Below are 13580 nucleotides of genomic sequence, written 5' to 3' on the forward strand. Positions count from 1 at the left end.
TTTTCATCTGATTAACTTTTAATTTCTATATAAACAAACAAATGTTAAAACACTGAGACAATGGGATACATTGTGTGACACTGTACAAGTCATGTCGCTAGCAATCAGTTTTGTTTAGTTAAAAGATGCACTCCTTCCTCAAGGATAGATAGTTTCATCATTACTTTCAATTTCTGATTATTAGGTTCACGGGATTCCAGAAACTCCACACCATAGCCATCACCTATAAGATAAACAATCTACACAGTACAGGAAAATGACAGAACAAAGCCACGTACCATAATTTAACTTCAGTAGGTCAGTTGTGATGGAAAAGGGAGGGCCTGTAAACCGACAGTTAAGTAGTAAGAACACAGCCATATTAGTACATACCACGCATCTCTGATTGATTGTATGTGAGTGCACACATTAAGATCCTTCCCTGCGGCTTTAGTAATGATTGACATACACTAACATACCTAACACATGCAGCACCACTGATCACCATACAACATTACTATCTACTCACTTCTCCCTGTCAGTTGGCTGGATAGCTCCAAATGAGTGTTTGTCCCATATACAGTCAAATGGACCACAAATGTCACTGGAAAAGTAATCACCATGTAATGTGGGTATTCCAGATATTTGTATAAATGATTATCAGTGCAACACTTCACTACATTAGTGATACAATTACATTGTAAATTAGTTCTGCAGGTTAGTTTGTGAAAATTATGATGTTTTGTGATTAAGCACAATAACGTTCGTTCCATGTAGCAAACTTCTTCATATTGAACAATTAATTGTATCCCTGCACACTGCAGTTACATGTTACCTTAATTTTAGCACTCATCTTCATTTCTTTTTGGAGTACAGAGTGCATTGTCCTGGTAAACTTAATAATTATAAACAGACTCCAAATAATCAAATTCTGGAGTATATTTACTATAGCTAATCTACTGCATATCATGAATGTGTTCTAATGACTTGGATACTGTATGAGTGGCACTTAATAGTTGTGTTTGTTATAAAGTTATGTTCTGTAGTCACATGCATAATCACAGCTCACATAATGATACCACAACATGTGTTTGATGAGTGTCATTTTTTTTTTAAAAATTGATTAATTCTACTGTAACAGTACAATTCAAGTAAACACACAGGTACTGCAGCCCTGTAGCTGCATGTATCCTATCTATCACGTAATAACATAACCACACACATGCATTGTTTATGAATAGTTATCTCTCACAAAACATAACAAAAGTTGATAAATGAACAGATTGTATTGTCTTGTTACATGCTTAAATTGTGTTAATGGGCAACTAAGTACAAAATTTGATCACTTGATGAATGCTCTCTTCTTTGACTATCATAAAAACCACCTCCCATTTGTGCACAAGATAATGCATACCTTGTCAAGGCAAACATGTCACCAGCAAACACCTTCAGTCTTCCCTCACTAGCCTAGTCAAACAACAGTGAACACATCTAGTTCATACACTACACACACACACTACCTCATAAAGGGTAAGATTGTTGTTAGGTGAAGTCACTTTAGGAGATAAGCCAGCATCAGAGAATATACCACTAACAGCTCCAGTATAGATCTCAACTCCAACCACACTGTGTCCCTGATCAACTAACCTGTACAACCAAGTAAATAGCCATCAAATTAGTTGATAAGGGTAACAATAGGATTACTGTACTTTAGAGCCGGGATCTACAGCCATAGGCCTCATTAGTCATGTTCCTATTTTGAAAAACTACGGATTAAAAACTAAGGATTTCACATGGATGATATAGAACCATGGATAAAACAATGAATAAAAAAAAATAAAATAAAAAACATGTATCGTAGGCCATATCTAATTTGAGGACAAGCGCTCCATTATTACCTTGGATTTAATCACCCTAATACAACACATGGTGTACAGGTAAGCAGCTTTGATTTGTATGAGACTATACTAGCATTGACTTATTAATAACTACTTAATGTCATTATCTGTGTTTGATAGTGTTATCACCAGATGCATCTGTGGGTTACAAAAATTGAGACACTATCAGTGAGGTCATGAAGTATCAAGAACAGCGATAGTGGATTCATAATAGGGATGTTTTTTGCAAAAATCCTAATAGAACGTACAGAACCACATTGAAAAGTATCCTTCAACTCAAAACAACCCTCTGGTGTTTCTTTGCAATGAGTATAGGTCCACTAGTAAGTATCAAGTGAAAAGGAAACAGTACATGTATTTCAGACAAAACCGAAATTTGCCATCATGAACTACAATAGTGGATGGAAACAGCCCAAAACTGGGACGTTTCTTCTCGCCAAACACCATTATGCATGTGAAGCCATATAAGATCACATCCAGAGTTAGGAGGTACTTGTTGCTATAAAATCTGTTCTTATTAAACTCAGTACAGGCCAGGAAGCTTAATCTGTGCTGAATACTTTGTTGCAAGATGGTTTTCTGCTCCATGATTATTGTACACAGGCAGGCAGCGGCGGCGGAAGTAGTTGATATGAGGGGGGGCTGGGCTGACCCAGACTTATTTCTATAGTTTGGTAAGGTGAGACCAAAAAAAAAAAAAAAAAAAAAGGTCGCAACCAACTGACAAGAGCTTTCCACCTCACCAGCTACCATTCCTAGCTGATAAACTACATAAAAATCCTTTCATAGCTCGCTACACACTGACTACTTTATTAGAGTGACTGCTCTATTAGAGTATCTCGATCTTTATCACGGTTTTCAGCCCCACTCCAAGAAAGATAATTTCGGTGTGATATCATTCTGAGGGGGGGCTTTAGCCCCCTAGCCCCCCCCTTTCCGCCGCCTATGCAGGCAGGTTATATACTCTAATAGAGCAGTCATGAAAATACACTCTCTAATAATGCAGTTAAGTGTATATCTGATAACAACAATCCTTGCACTTAATTTGACAGCTATTAAAGGAACTAGTAATCTAAATTCTAGCTCATATTAGGAGAATCTGTATGCACATTGCAATTTAATCAGTTTCATATGTGTACTGAAACGTTGATGGCATTACTATTCACAACAGTCTTCATTATCAATAAAAAAATCCATAATCCATAATAAAACTAGATAAAAATCATTGAAAATTTTAAGAGGGAGAATAGGGATCGTTGAAAAAAAAGCCACGAAACAAGAAGGGATTGTTGTGTTTACATTACCACCCCAGCGTTCCCTTCTTGTTTCATGGCTTTTTTCAGTGATCCCTATTCTCCCTCTTAAATATTCATCTGCATTAGCTGTACACAGATAAGGGTCTTGTGCTATCCAGACATTATTTGTCTCCGAAATGCACACGTAAAACTTACAATGAATGTGCACCACATGCACTCACAGAATGCCAAGTCTTTTTACCAGGGCTATCACCCTACAATCTAGCTATGCATTAAATTAAAGCACAGATGAGTTTTATGTAATACCTCACCACTTCAGATCCAGTGACCTTCCACACAATGGTACTAGGATGTGTTGTCCACTGTTACCTCCTGTTAGTCGGTCTATGTATTTCTGTATAAACCTGTTAGTAAAAGTGAAGGTAAAGGTGCAAAAGCAATGGTGACCCAATATCATATGGTAGTGTGTCGTGTGGCCAATGGAGGCTAGTGTAAGTGTGCGACAGATAAGCTTGAAATACATACAAAACCACCAAAATTTTTATCGTCCATAATTCTTCAGTGAATTGTACTGTTTTTGCTGTGAAAATTCCCTAAGGGTGGGAGGCCATATATAACCAAGCAGCCATTTTCAAAATATGTGCCTTCAAAGCCTGTCTTCCTTCTTTGTGCATTTCTGCAGGCACACTTTATAGAAAAGGCATCATAGCTCACACAAGCTTATTTGGTTTGGAGGATTACAAGAGCATGTTACAGGAAATTTACAGTCCTGTGTGTTGTATGGATTGGATAAAGCACTAACAAGTAATGTACAACTTTTAAAATATCACAAGAACAATTTGCTGTCATACCATTTAAATGGACTGAACCATTTCTCATACTTCAGTAACTATCAAGGACAAACCTTCTTTAGGAATTGAGATTTTAAGATCAAGGGATTCACACAGGCAGGCAGGCGGGCGAGCAGGATAGGGAACATGTCCCCAGACCACCTTAAACTACCTTTGGCAGAATTGGGACTAAGCCTTACCACTTTCACTTTTACTCTGATGCCCTTCCCTTTGTGTCCACTTCCATTGTGTTTACAATATTCACTATTTGGATATATGTTTACATGTGTTCTATTTCTTGGCTAGTTGTACAATTTTCTGCTGTTGAAGCTCCAGTACTCAAACTCATTAGAATGATTAGGTACTGGCAGCTGCTATTATCCAGGAGGCCTAAAGTTAGTTATACAGACCTAAAAGAATTAATAGAAATTACCAGGTCAAGTATATAACAAGGTTGCAGTTTTGATAAAGTAATTGGCCATTGATTAATGGTATCGGGGAAAGAAATTTGCTGGTAAGCAAAAGTGTTGGTTGTTAGAGTTTACATAATAGGAATCATCTAAGGTAGATTACTATTAAATCCTCATACAACATTGTCATAGCTTATTATATAGCTGTACTTACTATGCTGTGCAGAAATCAAAATAATTTATATAAGTTACTACAAAACTAATCTATGGAAGAATTAGCTATAGTGGAGTCTATAAAACTTGATCAGGGCCAAAGGAAACAATTCTAAAGTAGTCAGGCCAAGGGGTAGGCACTATGAAATGCTGAGCACTTTGTTGTGTGAATGCTTGGCAGGCTCTCCAGGAAAAATTTCAACATTGAATGCTCTGAGATTAAATCTGAGACTAATTTCAGCTGTAAATTCCCTAAAAAAAATTAACCTCACTGCATGTGTGTTAAATCACACTAATTTCTTACATTAGCTATAACAGTTGTAACACATGTTAATACAGTAGTGTTCCCTTTAGCTACTGTACACATGCAGTATGAATCTAACAAGATAACTATATTGACTATGTGATGAAGTTACAACTGAGCGAATAGCTAGCTGGGCACTAAGCTACATACTTAATCTTAGTTACCCTATCATGCTATGCAGCGGTGCTCAAATAGTCATCCAATTATATATGCTTCCGTGCAAAGCTATTCAGTTATATTTCGTATGTATTTGCAAGCTTCATAGTTTGACTAATAAGTAGTACTACCCCTTGCTATACCACGTACTTGAGCTATGGCGGCCATCCTATCATTTTTATTTATTATTATTAAATACAGAGAAAAAGGCATAATGCCTGTGAGTCCTGCTCATTACATTAAGAATAAAAGTTTATCAATCAAAATTTTAAAATTGTCAGTAGAATTAGACGACACTACATACTAGGGTAAATTATTCCATGAATTGATGGTTCTTACTGAAAAGAATTTACAGCAAACATTCTTTTGGGCATGAGGTTTAAAAAGTTTGAAGTCATGTCCCCTTGTGGCACTTGACAAATTCAGGTGGAAAAATAATTCAGGTTGAAGATTAACATTCCCTTGTAAGATATCATATACCATAATCATGTCAGCACGATACCTTCGATATGACAATATAGGAAGCTTGAGGGTAACCAAAACGCACTTTTTCAAAAAATCAAACCCACCCCATGTGTCTGCACGTCCTTAGGTTGTAAGTACTGGGCTGGGAAGCGAGTTTGAAGTACTCGTTTCCACGTCACGTGACATTGTCAACGTACGGATCTACGAAGTCAATATGCCAGCCCGAAAATCCTTTCTTCCACACGTTTTCCCAGTCATCGAGTGACTTGAACTGAAGTTTAGTAGGGTCCATGGCCACTTGATCCCCAGCTTGATCCATCGGTGTCTATTATCTATGATCCATCAGGCAGATCCCTCAGCTGTTCAATGAAACGCGCATGCTCTTAGCATAGCCATATAGGAGGGCGGCGCAAGATTAATCAGTATAGACCTTATTCATTTAGAACAGTAAGCGCCCTCTGATGTCACGCGAAGCCATACAAGGCTCCCTATTTGCCATGGTGATGGTCTTTCGGACGCCATTTTGAGTTCTAAAACTGGGCGAGCACAACGGTTGCTATCATGTTACCATAGTTATGGTACTGCAAATGGCGAATTTGGCGGAGAATTGTGATGTTACTATGGTTTTGGTACTGCAAATGGCGAATATTGGCGGACAACTCCTTCGCAACGGGTTGTAAGCGCTATGAAATTAATTCAGTGAATAAGGTCTATTGGACAAATTTCATAATAACGAAAAAATCAACCGTTGCCCCTAGCAACCTAAATTTTACATCATTTGTAGGTGTCAATGTTTTAAGTCACCTCTCCAAGTTTTAAAAGGATAGTATTTGCTATAAACAAATTCTTGAACATCTAGACTCCAACAAGACCTTGATTCAATGGCTAGAGATTGGAACCAATTTTTTAATACCAGCAAGTTTATACATCTATCATTTAATACAAAATTCCCCACATCCTACTTCATAGACGACACTATAATCAAAACTAGTAGTACTCACCGTGACCTCGGTGTCATTTTATCAACTGATTTATCTTGGAAAAATCATTATAACCATATATCAGCTAAAGCCTATAGAACCCTTGGACTACTGAGACGTACCTTCAGCCACTCAGTTGACATTCCAACCAAGAAAACTTTGCATTTAGCATTAGTTCGATCACAATTACTTTACTGTTCTCCTTTATGGCACCCCTACCTTATTTGCGACATCTCTGCTTTAGAAAGAATCCAACGCCGGGCAACCAAATTTATTCTAAATGACTATGTAACCGATTACAAAACACGTCTTATCAAACTTAACATACTACCACTGATGTACACCTATGATCTTTATTATGACATACTTTTCTTCGTAAAATCAATCCAGCATCCATCTAATCATTTCAATATCAGTAACTATGTCAACTTTTGCCGCAATCCTACCAGATCCTCCACCAGTAACAAGCTTCAACACAATTTTACATCATCCAACAAACAAAGTAACTTCTACTTTAACAGATTACCAAGAACCTACAACAGTCTACCAGTACTTGACTTAAATCAACCTTTTTCCACCATTAAATCACAGTTACTCAAGATCTTTTGGCAGCATTTTACAAACAATTTTAACTCTGACAATTCTCACAGTATGCACTTTGTTTGCCCTTGTAGTACCTGCTCCAAGTCTCCTCGCCCACCAAACTTCAGCAGTAATTAATTTTTTTCTTCTCGCTCTCTCTTAAAATAAGTACTTAGCTATATAAGTAAGTTTATTATTAAATACACATGTAAGTTTTAAAATTATAGGATAGTTCAACTATATACCAAATGTAAATGTATGTAATAACCTTAGCCAGCTAACTTAATTTCATTGTAATTTTATACATTCAATTGTAAATGTAAGTTGTACGTATACTTTTTCTGGCTGTGGGCACCAGTTGCCCACAGACCATTAATGCAGGCCTTGCCTGCATTAAAAAGCAGTTAAAATTAAAAAAAAAAAAAAAAAGTCATGAGATATGACATTTTGAAGTTGCAATTTTCCCATACATTGTCAATGAGAGGGGCAACAGTTGCCCCATTCTCGGTAATCACACAAATCGTGGGATTTAAAGAATGTCATATCTTATGACCTATATACACTATCCATTTAAAACTTGGAAAAATTATTGTTGACATTCACACCTACAAATTATGTAAAATTGAAATATAGCTATGTAGTTTTGAATTTTTGGTTTTTGGATGTGTTGAAATACCTAATTTTTGTGATTGCCCAGAAGGGGCAACTGTAGCCCTCTCACATAGATATGTATGGGAAAATCACAAATTTCAAAATGTCATATCTTATGACATATATATATGCTATCATAGATAATAGACACCCCTACCTGGATTGGAAGCACACGTATAGTGCCCATACAAAACTACTGTTCTATCCGCGTTTCGCGCCTGAAGTTTTCAAACACTCTTTTTCATTCGAAGATTCTGTTTTACTGTCTGGATACAGCTCGGTTGCTTTAACTAGTAAGTTTAGTAGATTGTTTCTTGGGTGGCGATTGGCCTACTACTGGTATAGGCGCTTTCCGTATAAAAAGTATATGAACATGTTTGTGAAAATGACGGGGTGAACAAGTTTAGTGTAAGGCTGATGCTTATTACTAACTAATGCTACGTGTACTGGTATGTGTTTCATGGTATATTCGCTCCAGTTTAGTCAAGTATAGACGGGTTGCAGCGGAAATAATTTAGTGGGTGTGTCCTTAGAAACAGTTGCCATTCGCCATACTTTTGGTCTACATTCTAGTGATGGAGCGCCAGTCAGAGTATTTTTCTGGATTATCTTTCGTTGCGAGGGAAAGATATAAACAAAAGGTCATTAATGCTGGTTTGTCTAATGATCCATATTGTATTGAATGCTGGCACGAGCAATTGGACAGTTCTCCAGACGTGAAATGGAGTGATATGCTAACATATATGACTGAGACTCCTAGTGATAACACTCGTGAGGCAGTCAAAGTAAGTTTTGTTAGTATCCCTAATGTTAAGTCATCATATTAAAACAGGCATGGAAAGGAATGCTGGACGGAGGGTGTTTTATGCGAGCTGGATGGGTTCATCAATTGAAACTCTGCCCATTTTCTAATCGTGAAGGGGAGGCATTTGTTGCAATGGGAAAAGTAAGTTCAGTTTGATTTTGTGCTGTTGGTGTAAAATGTTTCATAGGTGAAACATTCACAGCAAGTTTCAGCTAGTTTTCTGTTGCCCTGGATTGCAGTTCAGAAAAGTGGAAAGATTTTGGCTGTGCATTGTACCTGTATGGCGGGGTAAGTGATAATATATCTGTTGTACTAAAACTGAAATTCTCTCCAGTTTAGGGGAAGCTTGTTCACATATTGCAGCTATAATTTCCTGTCTAATCAATGCAACTGAAGTGAGAAGATTCCTGTACTTCTAATTTGTGCGGCTGGAATCACTCTGCAAAAGAAGTAACTTAACTGTAGACTTTTGCAAAATTTAAGCAATTTTAAACAGGTCAAGCCAGCATTTTTAAAAGATGTTCATTTCTATGGGCAAGGCAGTCGGAAAAGATCTTTACTAAATGCATCAAAGAATTCAGCTAACAAAAGAACTGTGTGTGTACAGAATGAAACCACTTGTGACAGCAGTGCAAGTGCTGATAGTCGCAACGACACTGGTGAAACAGTAACGCATGGCAATGAAGCTATTATCACAGTCAATGATACTGCCACTGAAAGTACCAGTCAAGCTTGTGAGATCGCTGAAACCACCAGTGGGACCTGCAGTGCTGCTGATACTACCAGTCAAACCAGTGGCACTACCAGTCAAACCAGTGGCACTACCAGTCAAACCAGTGGCACTACCAGTCAGACTAGCATGGTCTGTAATACTGCTCAATCTACCTGCAGCACAAGGACAAGTGTGAGTACTAGCCAGACCACCTCTATTGTCTATGCAGCTGCTACTGAAGAGCAAGAAGCCAAGTGTTTTGCCACATTAAACATAGCTGTTGGAAAGGCAGTTGTTTTAAGGCTTGTGCCACCTTATGCCAAAGAATTAGTCCCCAAAATCACACTGCCATCATATCCAAAGCCCATTACTGACCTTTATGATCCAGCTGCACTTCTGTTGACGTACCCTGACTTATTGACGGAATGTAAACGTGTGTATGCTTTATATAAGGTACTGTATATTTTGTTAACCGCTGTAGTATATATATTTACTGCAGGTAACAAAGGAGCAGTCTGCATATTTAGAAGCTCACACGAGGGAGCAATCTTGTAGCAAGTTATGGTTTGCACATAGAGCAGGACGTATTACTGCTTCTAATTTTAAATCTGCTGTAGTCACAAATAGCTGTATGCCTTCCCTGAGCCTTATCAGCCGCCTTTGTTATCCAGAGAACCATAAGTTTTCTACCACAGCTACAAGGTAATTCCTGTACATTCAATGATGTTGTTACGCATCAGCATTTTATAGGTGGGGTTGTAAGCATGAGCAGGATGCTAAAACAGCTTATTGTGACATAATGAAGGAGAGTCATCCAGGATTTACTTTTAAGGACAGTGGGCTGTTTATAGATACAGATAACCCTTTCTTAGGTGCGTCTCCTGATGGCATTGCACAATGTGATTGTTGTGAAGAAAGGGTGGTGGAAATCAAATGCCCTTATTGTTTTAAGGAAGGTCTCCCTGATGAAGACAGTACAAACTTTTGCATGGTGAATAAGGAGGGCAAATGGTCACTTAAACAGAACCATGCGTATTTTTATCAAGTGCAACTGCAGCTACATGTATGCAATTTAAACTATGCAGATTTCGTGCTGTGGACTAAGCAGGATACTATTGTAGAAAGGCTTGATAAAAACAGTGCATTCATCCGTGAAAAACTGAGATTGTTAAATATTTCTTTACAAATGGGTGCCTTCCAGAGATAGTAGGCAAGTGGTATTCAAGAGGGCCCGTAGCTGACTCGACTGGAGTTGTACCAATTCCACGTGTTGCTGTTACCGCACAATCAACAGGAAATGACGACGACGATGATGATCCAGGGAGATCGTGGTGCTACTGTAGTAAGCCAAGCTTCGGGGAGATGATAATGTGTGACAACAAACAGTGTACCATCATATGGTTTCATTTCGATTGTCTGGAGTTGCGTGCTGCTCCCAAAGGAAAATGGTATTGTCCTTCTTGCAGGCTGCTACCTAAATTTAATAGATCCAGAAAATAATAATTATTCAATTGGAACTACAGGAGGACACATATTAATTAATGCACAACAAACTCTAACTATTTTGTCTATGGTTGTTTCATTATCATCATCATTGTCATTAATTAAACTTATAGGTAGCGTTCCTTGAAGAATTGTATATTTCTGTTTAAGTACCCCAATCACTCTCTCAACGTGAATTCTCACAATGGACAGTTCACGACTCCAATCAACTTCTTGCTTCTCAAGCTGTTTCTTGCCCTTCGTAAATGGAGGAGTTTTTACCTCTGCCAAAACCATCCTGGCTTTCTCATTGCAGGTAAAGCCCCTATCTGCTAATACTACATCACCTATATTAAATTTTATAGAGTATATATGTAAATTGCATACAATAAATATATACCTGGTAGTAATAGATCCATTAACCCACATGACTCCGTGATTTCTTTATCGCTCATTCTTCCACCTGCACACTTAGAAACAAAGGATATGCTTCCTTGTGGCGTAATGCCAATAAGAAATTTAACTGTGGAGTGATGCTTATAGTTACTCCAAACTTGAGCACGAGCAAGCAGGTCACTGGGCCTTTCCATAAAAATTTCAGTACAATCAATTATTATGCAACATTTTTTTAAAAATCTTCTGAATGACACAGGCATCGTTAAACGAAGCATGTCTCTTTCGGGCCACTTTATAAGAAAGCTGGATTTTGCTACAGCTATATTCAATATTCTGTGAAAATTTCTGGACACAGTGGATCGATGAACTCAAAACCGGTGGGCAATGTCTTCATCAAATAAATTCAACCGAAGCTTCATCAAAAACATAAAAATCAATGTCAGTATTGGAAGCTTGTAATGGTGACCTGATAAAGAAGGCTTTAATAAATCGATGAAGGCACTAAATGTGATCCATTCTGGAAAGCCTACATACAGACAATATACTGTAATACATTATATAGATATGTTTGTACAAACCTGTATAAAATTTCAAAATGCTTTCATTCTCTTTCTCCTTTAAAAATTCTTCTGTAAAATTTGCAGTCTTAGACTTTCTGAGTTCCTCTACCTCCTTCTTCAACATAGAATTTTCTGCCTTTAACGTAGCATTGTTAGACCTCAGCACAGCAATTTCAGAATGTAAGGTTGCAAGCTCAGATGTCAGTTCAGCATGTTGGGATTTCAATAATAACAATTCAGACCTTTCTAGACCATCTGTGTCTTCATTCTGGTCATCAACTTGTTCATCATTCTGCAGCTGGTCTTCATTACCTGCTTCTGCAGTTGACAAATTTTCTTCTTCTTGATGCTCTCCTCGTGTCCTCTTTCGTATCTCACCATCTTGGTCTGCAGACCGTTTTATTGCATTGCGCTGCTGCAATCTATCATATCTAGACTCATCAGGCACTGAAGACTTGTATCCTAAACGTAATGAAGGAGCCCAGTCTGGATGTGTTTCTGCATATAATGCTGATGGTTTCCCTAATTTTTATGCAAAAAATAATTCTTCGAATCAAGACAGGCTAAATAACAACTTACCAGATGTGAAGTGGCACTGGCATACAAAAGAATTCGTATTTGGAGCCTAGTTCTTTCGGTTGATCTTGGATATCCACGCTTCACGACGCTTAGCAGAGAGTTCCATCGTCCGGGATCCTTGGTGTTTGACCACAGCTGGAATAGAGAAACAGGATATGCCCTTGGTAAATAGGCTTTTGTTATTACAGCCTTTCACGCAACACCCAACCATGGCGTACACAAGACCAAAAATATGGCGGTTTCCGTTGAATCACGTGCTAACAAGATCGCGTGCAACCCCTCTATCACCTTTCGCGCTTATCAAACTTCTAGCTAATACACATCAGTACACCCACTATGAATAGGCCAAACCTTATATTCCATAGCGGTAGGTTTACTACTCACCAGTAAGCAAAACATGTTCTTATAAAATATACTCCCGGTACTGTGTACAGTATAAGGGGCGCGAAGCGCGGATAGATTAGGTGGCGCTTAGAAGTTTCCAATCCAGTATGGGGTATCTATTATCTATGATGCTATCCATTCAAAATTTGGAGAAGTTACTTTAGACATTATCACCTAAAAATAATGGAAAATTTAGGTTGCTAGGGGTAACAGTTATTATTATATGCTATAAAGCCTTATTATGGAATTTGTCCAATCAGGGTGGTAGGTGACACCATAGTGACACACTAGTCTCGCGTTGCCAAATCAATACGCGCCAGGCGCTTATCGATTATCCTGATTATAAGCGCCGGCTGTAATCGGTCTGGTGACAGACCCATACCAGTTCAGTAGCGCAGCATATGGTGCGCAAGCAATTAGTATAAACGGCGCCGGTATTCGCGGGGGTTTACCTCTGTTTGACGACGAAGGGCCACTGTTGCTAAGGAATTGTAATGGTGAGTAGTGAATGTAATAACCTGTCACTTGTGTTAGCTGTGTTATATAGAATAGTCCCAACTCTAGCGTAATAAAATATTAGGTACAGTCATTTGCAGAATTCTTGAAAAAAGTATGCCGTACCGTGAGTGTTTCCGTAAGGCTCCTTGTGAATAAATTTCATTGTCCTTGCAACGCATTCAACAGCAATTGAACCATACTAATCTTTTCCCCCAATCCGGCTGATCCAGCGTCACTACAAATAATTTTCCAGCCCACGGAATGTTTACGACACGGGAAGAGAAATTTCAACAATTCTGCAATCGACTGTATCTATGGAAACAGCTGCCGCGGTCTGAGGTTTCAAAGTAATCAAAAATATATTTTGCATTGGGCCAAGTACAGATGTTCAGATACTCTAATAGAGCAGTCAATCACCCTAATAAAACAGTCACAAAATA

At 38.2% G+C, this 13580-nt stretch overlaps 2 protein-coding genes and 1 pseudogene across 6 annotated transcripts; 1 reads left to right on the top strand and 2 right to left on the bottom strand.

The window, feature by feature from the left end:
* On the bottom strand, positions 1-5908 carry LOC136243796 (probable thiopurine S-methyltransferase). 2 transcript variants are annotated; one of them, XM_066035407.1, is made up of 8 exons: positions 5709-5908; positions 3445-3537; positions 1500-1626; positions 1394-1446; positions 509-583; positions 373-458; positions 279-323; positions 1-223 (listed from the first exon to the last, which is right to left on the bottom strand). In XM_066035407.1, the coding sequence occupies exons 1-8, from the start codon at positions 5828-5830 to the stop codon at positions 105-107; spliced, it is 720 nt and encodes a 239-aa protein (XP_065891479.1). In that variant the 5' UTR covers positions 5831-5908; the 3' UTR covers positions 1-104. The 2 variants fall into 2 exon arrangements, with proteins under 2 accessions (XP_065891479.1, XP_065891480.1); XM_066035408.1 differs by having other exon boundaries at positions 5616-5724.
* Positions 5909-7876: 1968 nt separating this feature from the next.
* Positions 7877-10854, top strand: LOC136243794 (uncharacterized). 4 transcript variants are annotated; one of them, XM_066035405.1, is made up of 8 exons: positions 7881-8017; positions 8298-8509; positions 8557-8670; positions 8717-8817; positions 8864-8979; positions 9026-9694; positions 9741-9943; positions 9992-10854. In XM_066035405.1, coding segments are annotated over exons 1-5 (513 nt in total). In that variant the 5' UTR covers positions 7881-8016; the 3' UTR covers positions 8949-8979; positions 9026-9694; positions 9741-9943; positions 9992-10854. The 4 variants fall into 4 exon arrangements, with proteins under 4 accessions (XP_065891478.1, XP_065891477.1, XP_065891475.1 ...); XM_066035403.1 differs by having other exon boundaries at positions 7884-8017; XM_066035406.1 differs by having other exon boundaries at positions 7877-8509.
* Positions 10721-13403, bottom strand: LOC136243795 (uncharacterized; annotated as a pseudogene).
* Positions 13404-13580: the final 177 nt, after the last annotated feature.

Source organism: Dysidea avara, chromosome 13 (genome assembly GCF_963678975.1).
Source record: "Dysidea avara chromosome 13, odDysAvar1.4, whole genome shotgun sequence".
In the NCBI taxonomy this organism is placed as follows: Eukaryota; Metazoa; Porifera; class Demospongiae; order Dictyoceratida; family Dysideidae; genus Dysidea; species Dysidea avara.

Bases quoted from the DNA above. Each gene is read 5' to 3' on its own strand.
- LOC136243796 (XM_066035407.1), bottom strand. From the start codon at position 5,830: ATGGATCAAGCTGGGGATCAAGTGGCCATGGACCCTACTAAACTTCAG. The intron at 3,538-5,708 runs GTACGTTGACAA...TTTTACTAACAG, and splicing joins CATATTGACTTCGTAGATCC to GTTTATACAGAAATACATAG. The intron at 459-508 runs GTGAGTAGATAG...TGCATGTGTTAG, and splicing joins CAGCCAACTGACAGGGAGAA to GTATGTTAGTGTATGTCAAT.
- LOC136243794 (XM_066035403.1), top strand. From the start codon at position 9,389: ATGGTCTGTAATACTGCTCAATCTACCTGCAGCACAAGGACAAGTGTG. The intron at 9,695-9,740 runs GTACTGTATATT...TATTTACTGCAG, and splicing joins GTGTGTATGCTTTATATAAG to GTAACAAAGGAGCAGTCTGC. The intron at 9,944-9,991 runs GTAATTCCTGTA...AGCATTTTATAG, and splicing joins TTTTCTACCACAGCTACAAG to GTGGGGTTGTAAGCATGAGC.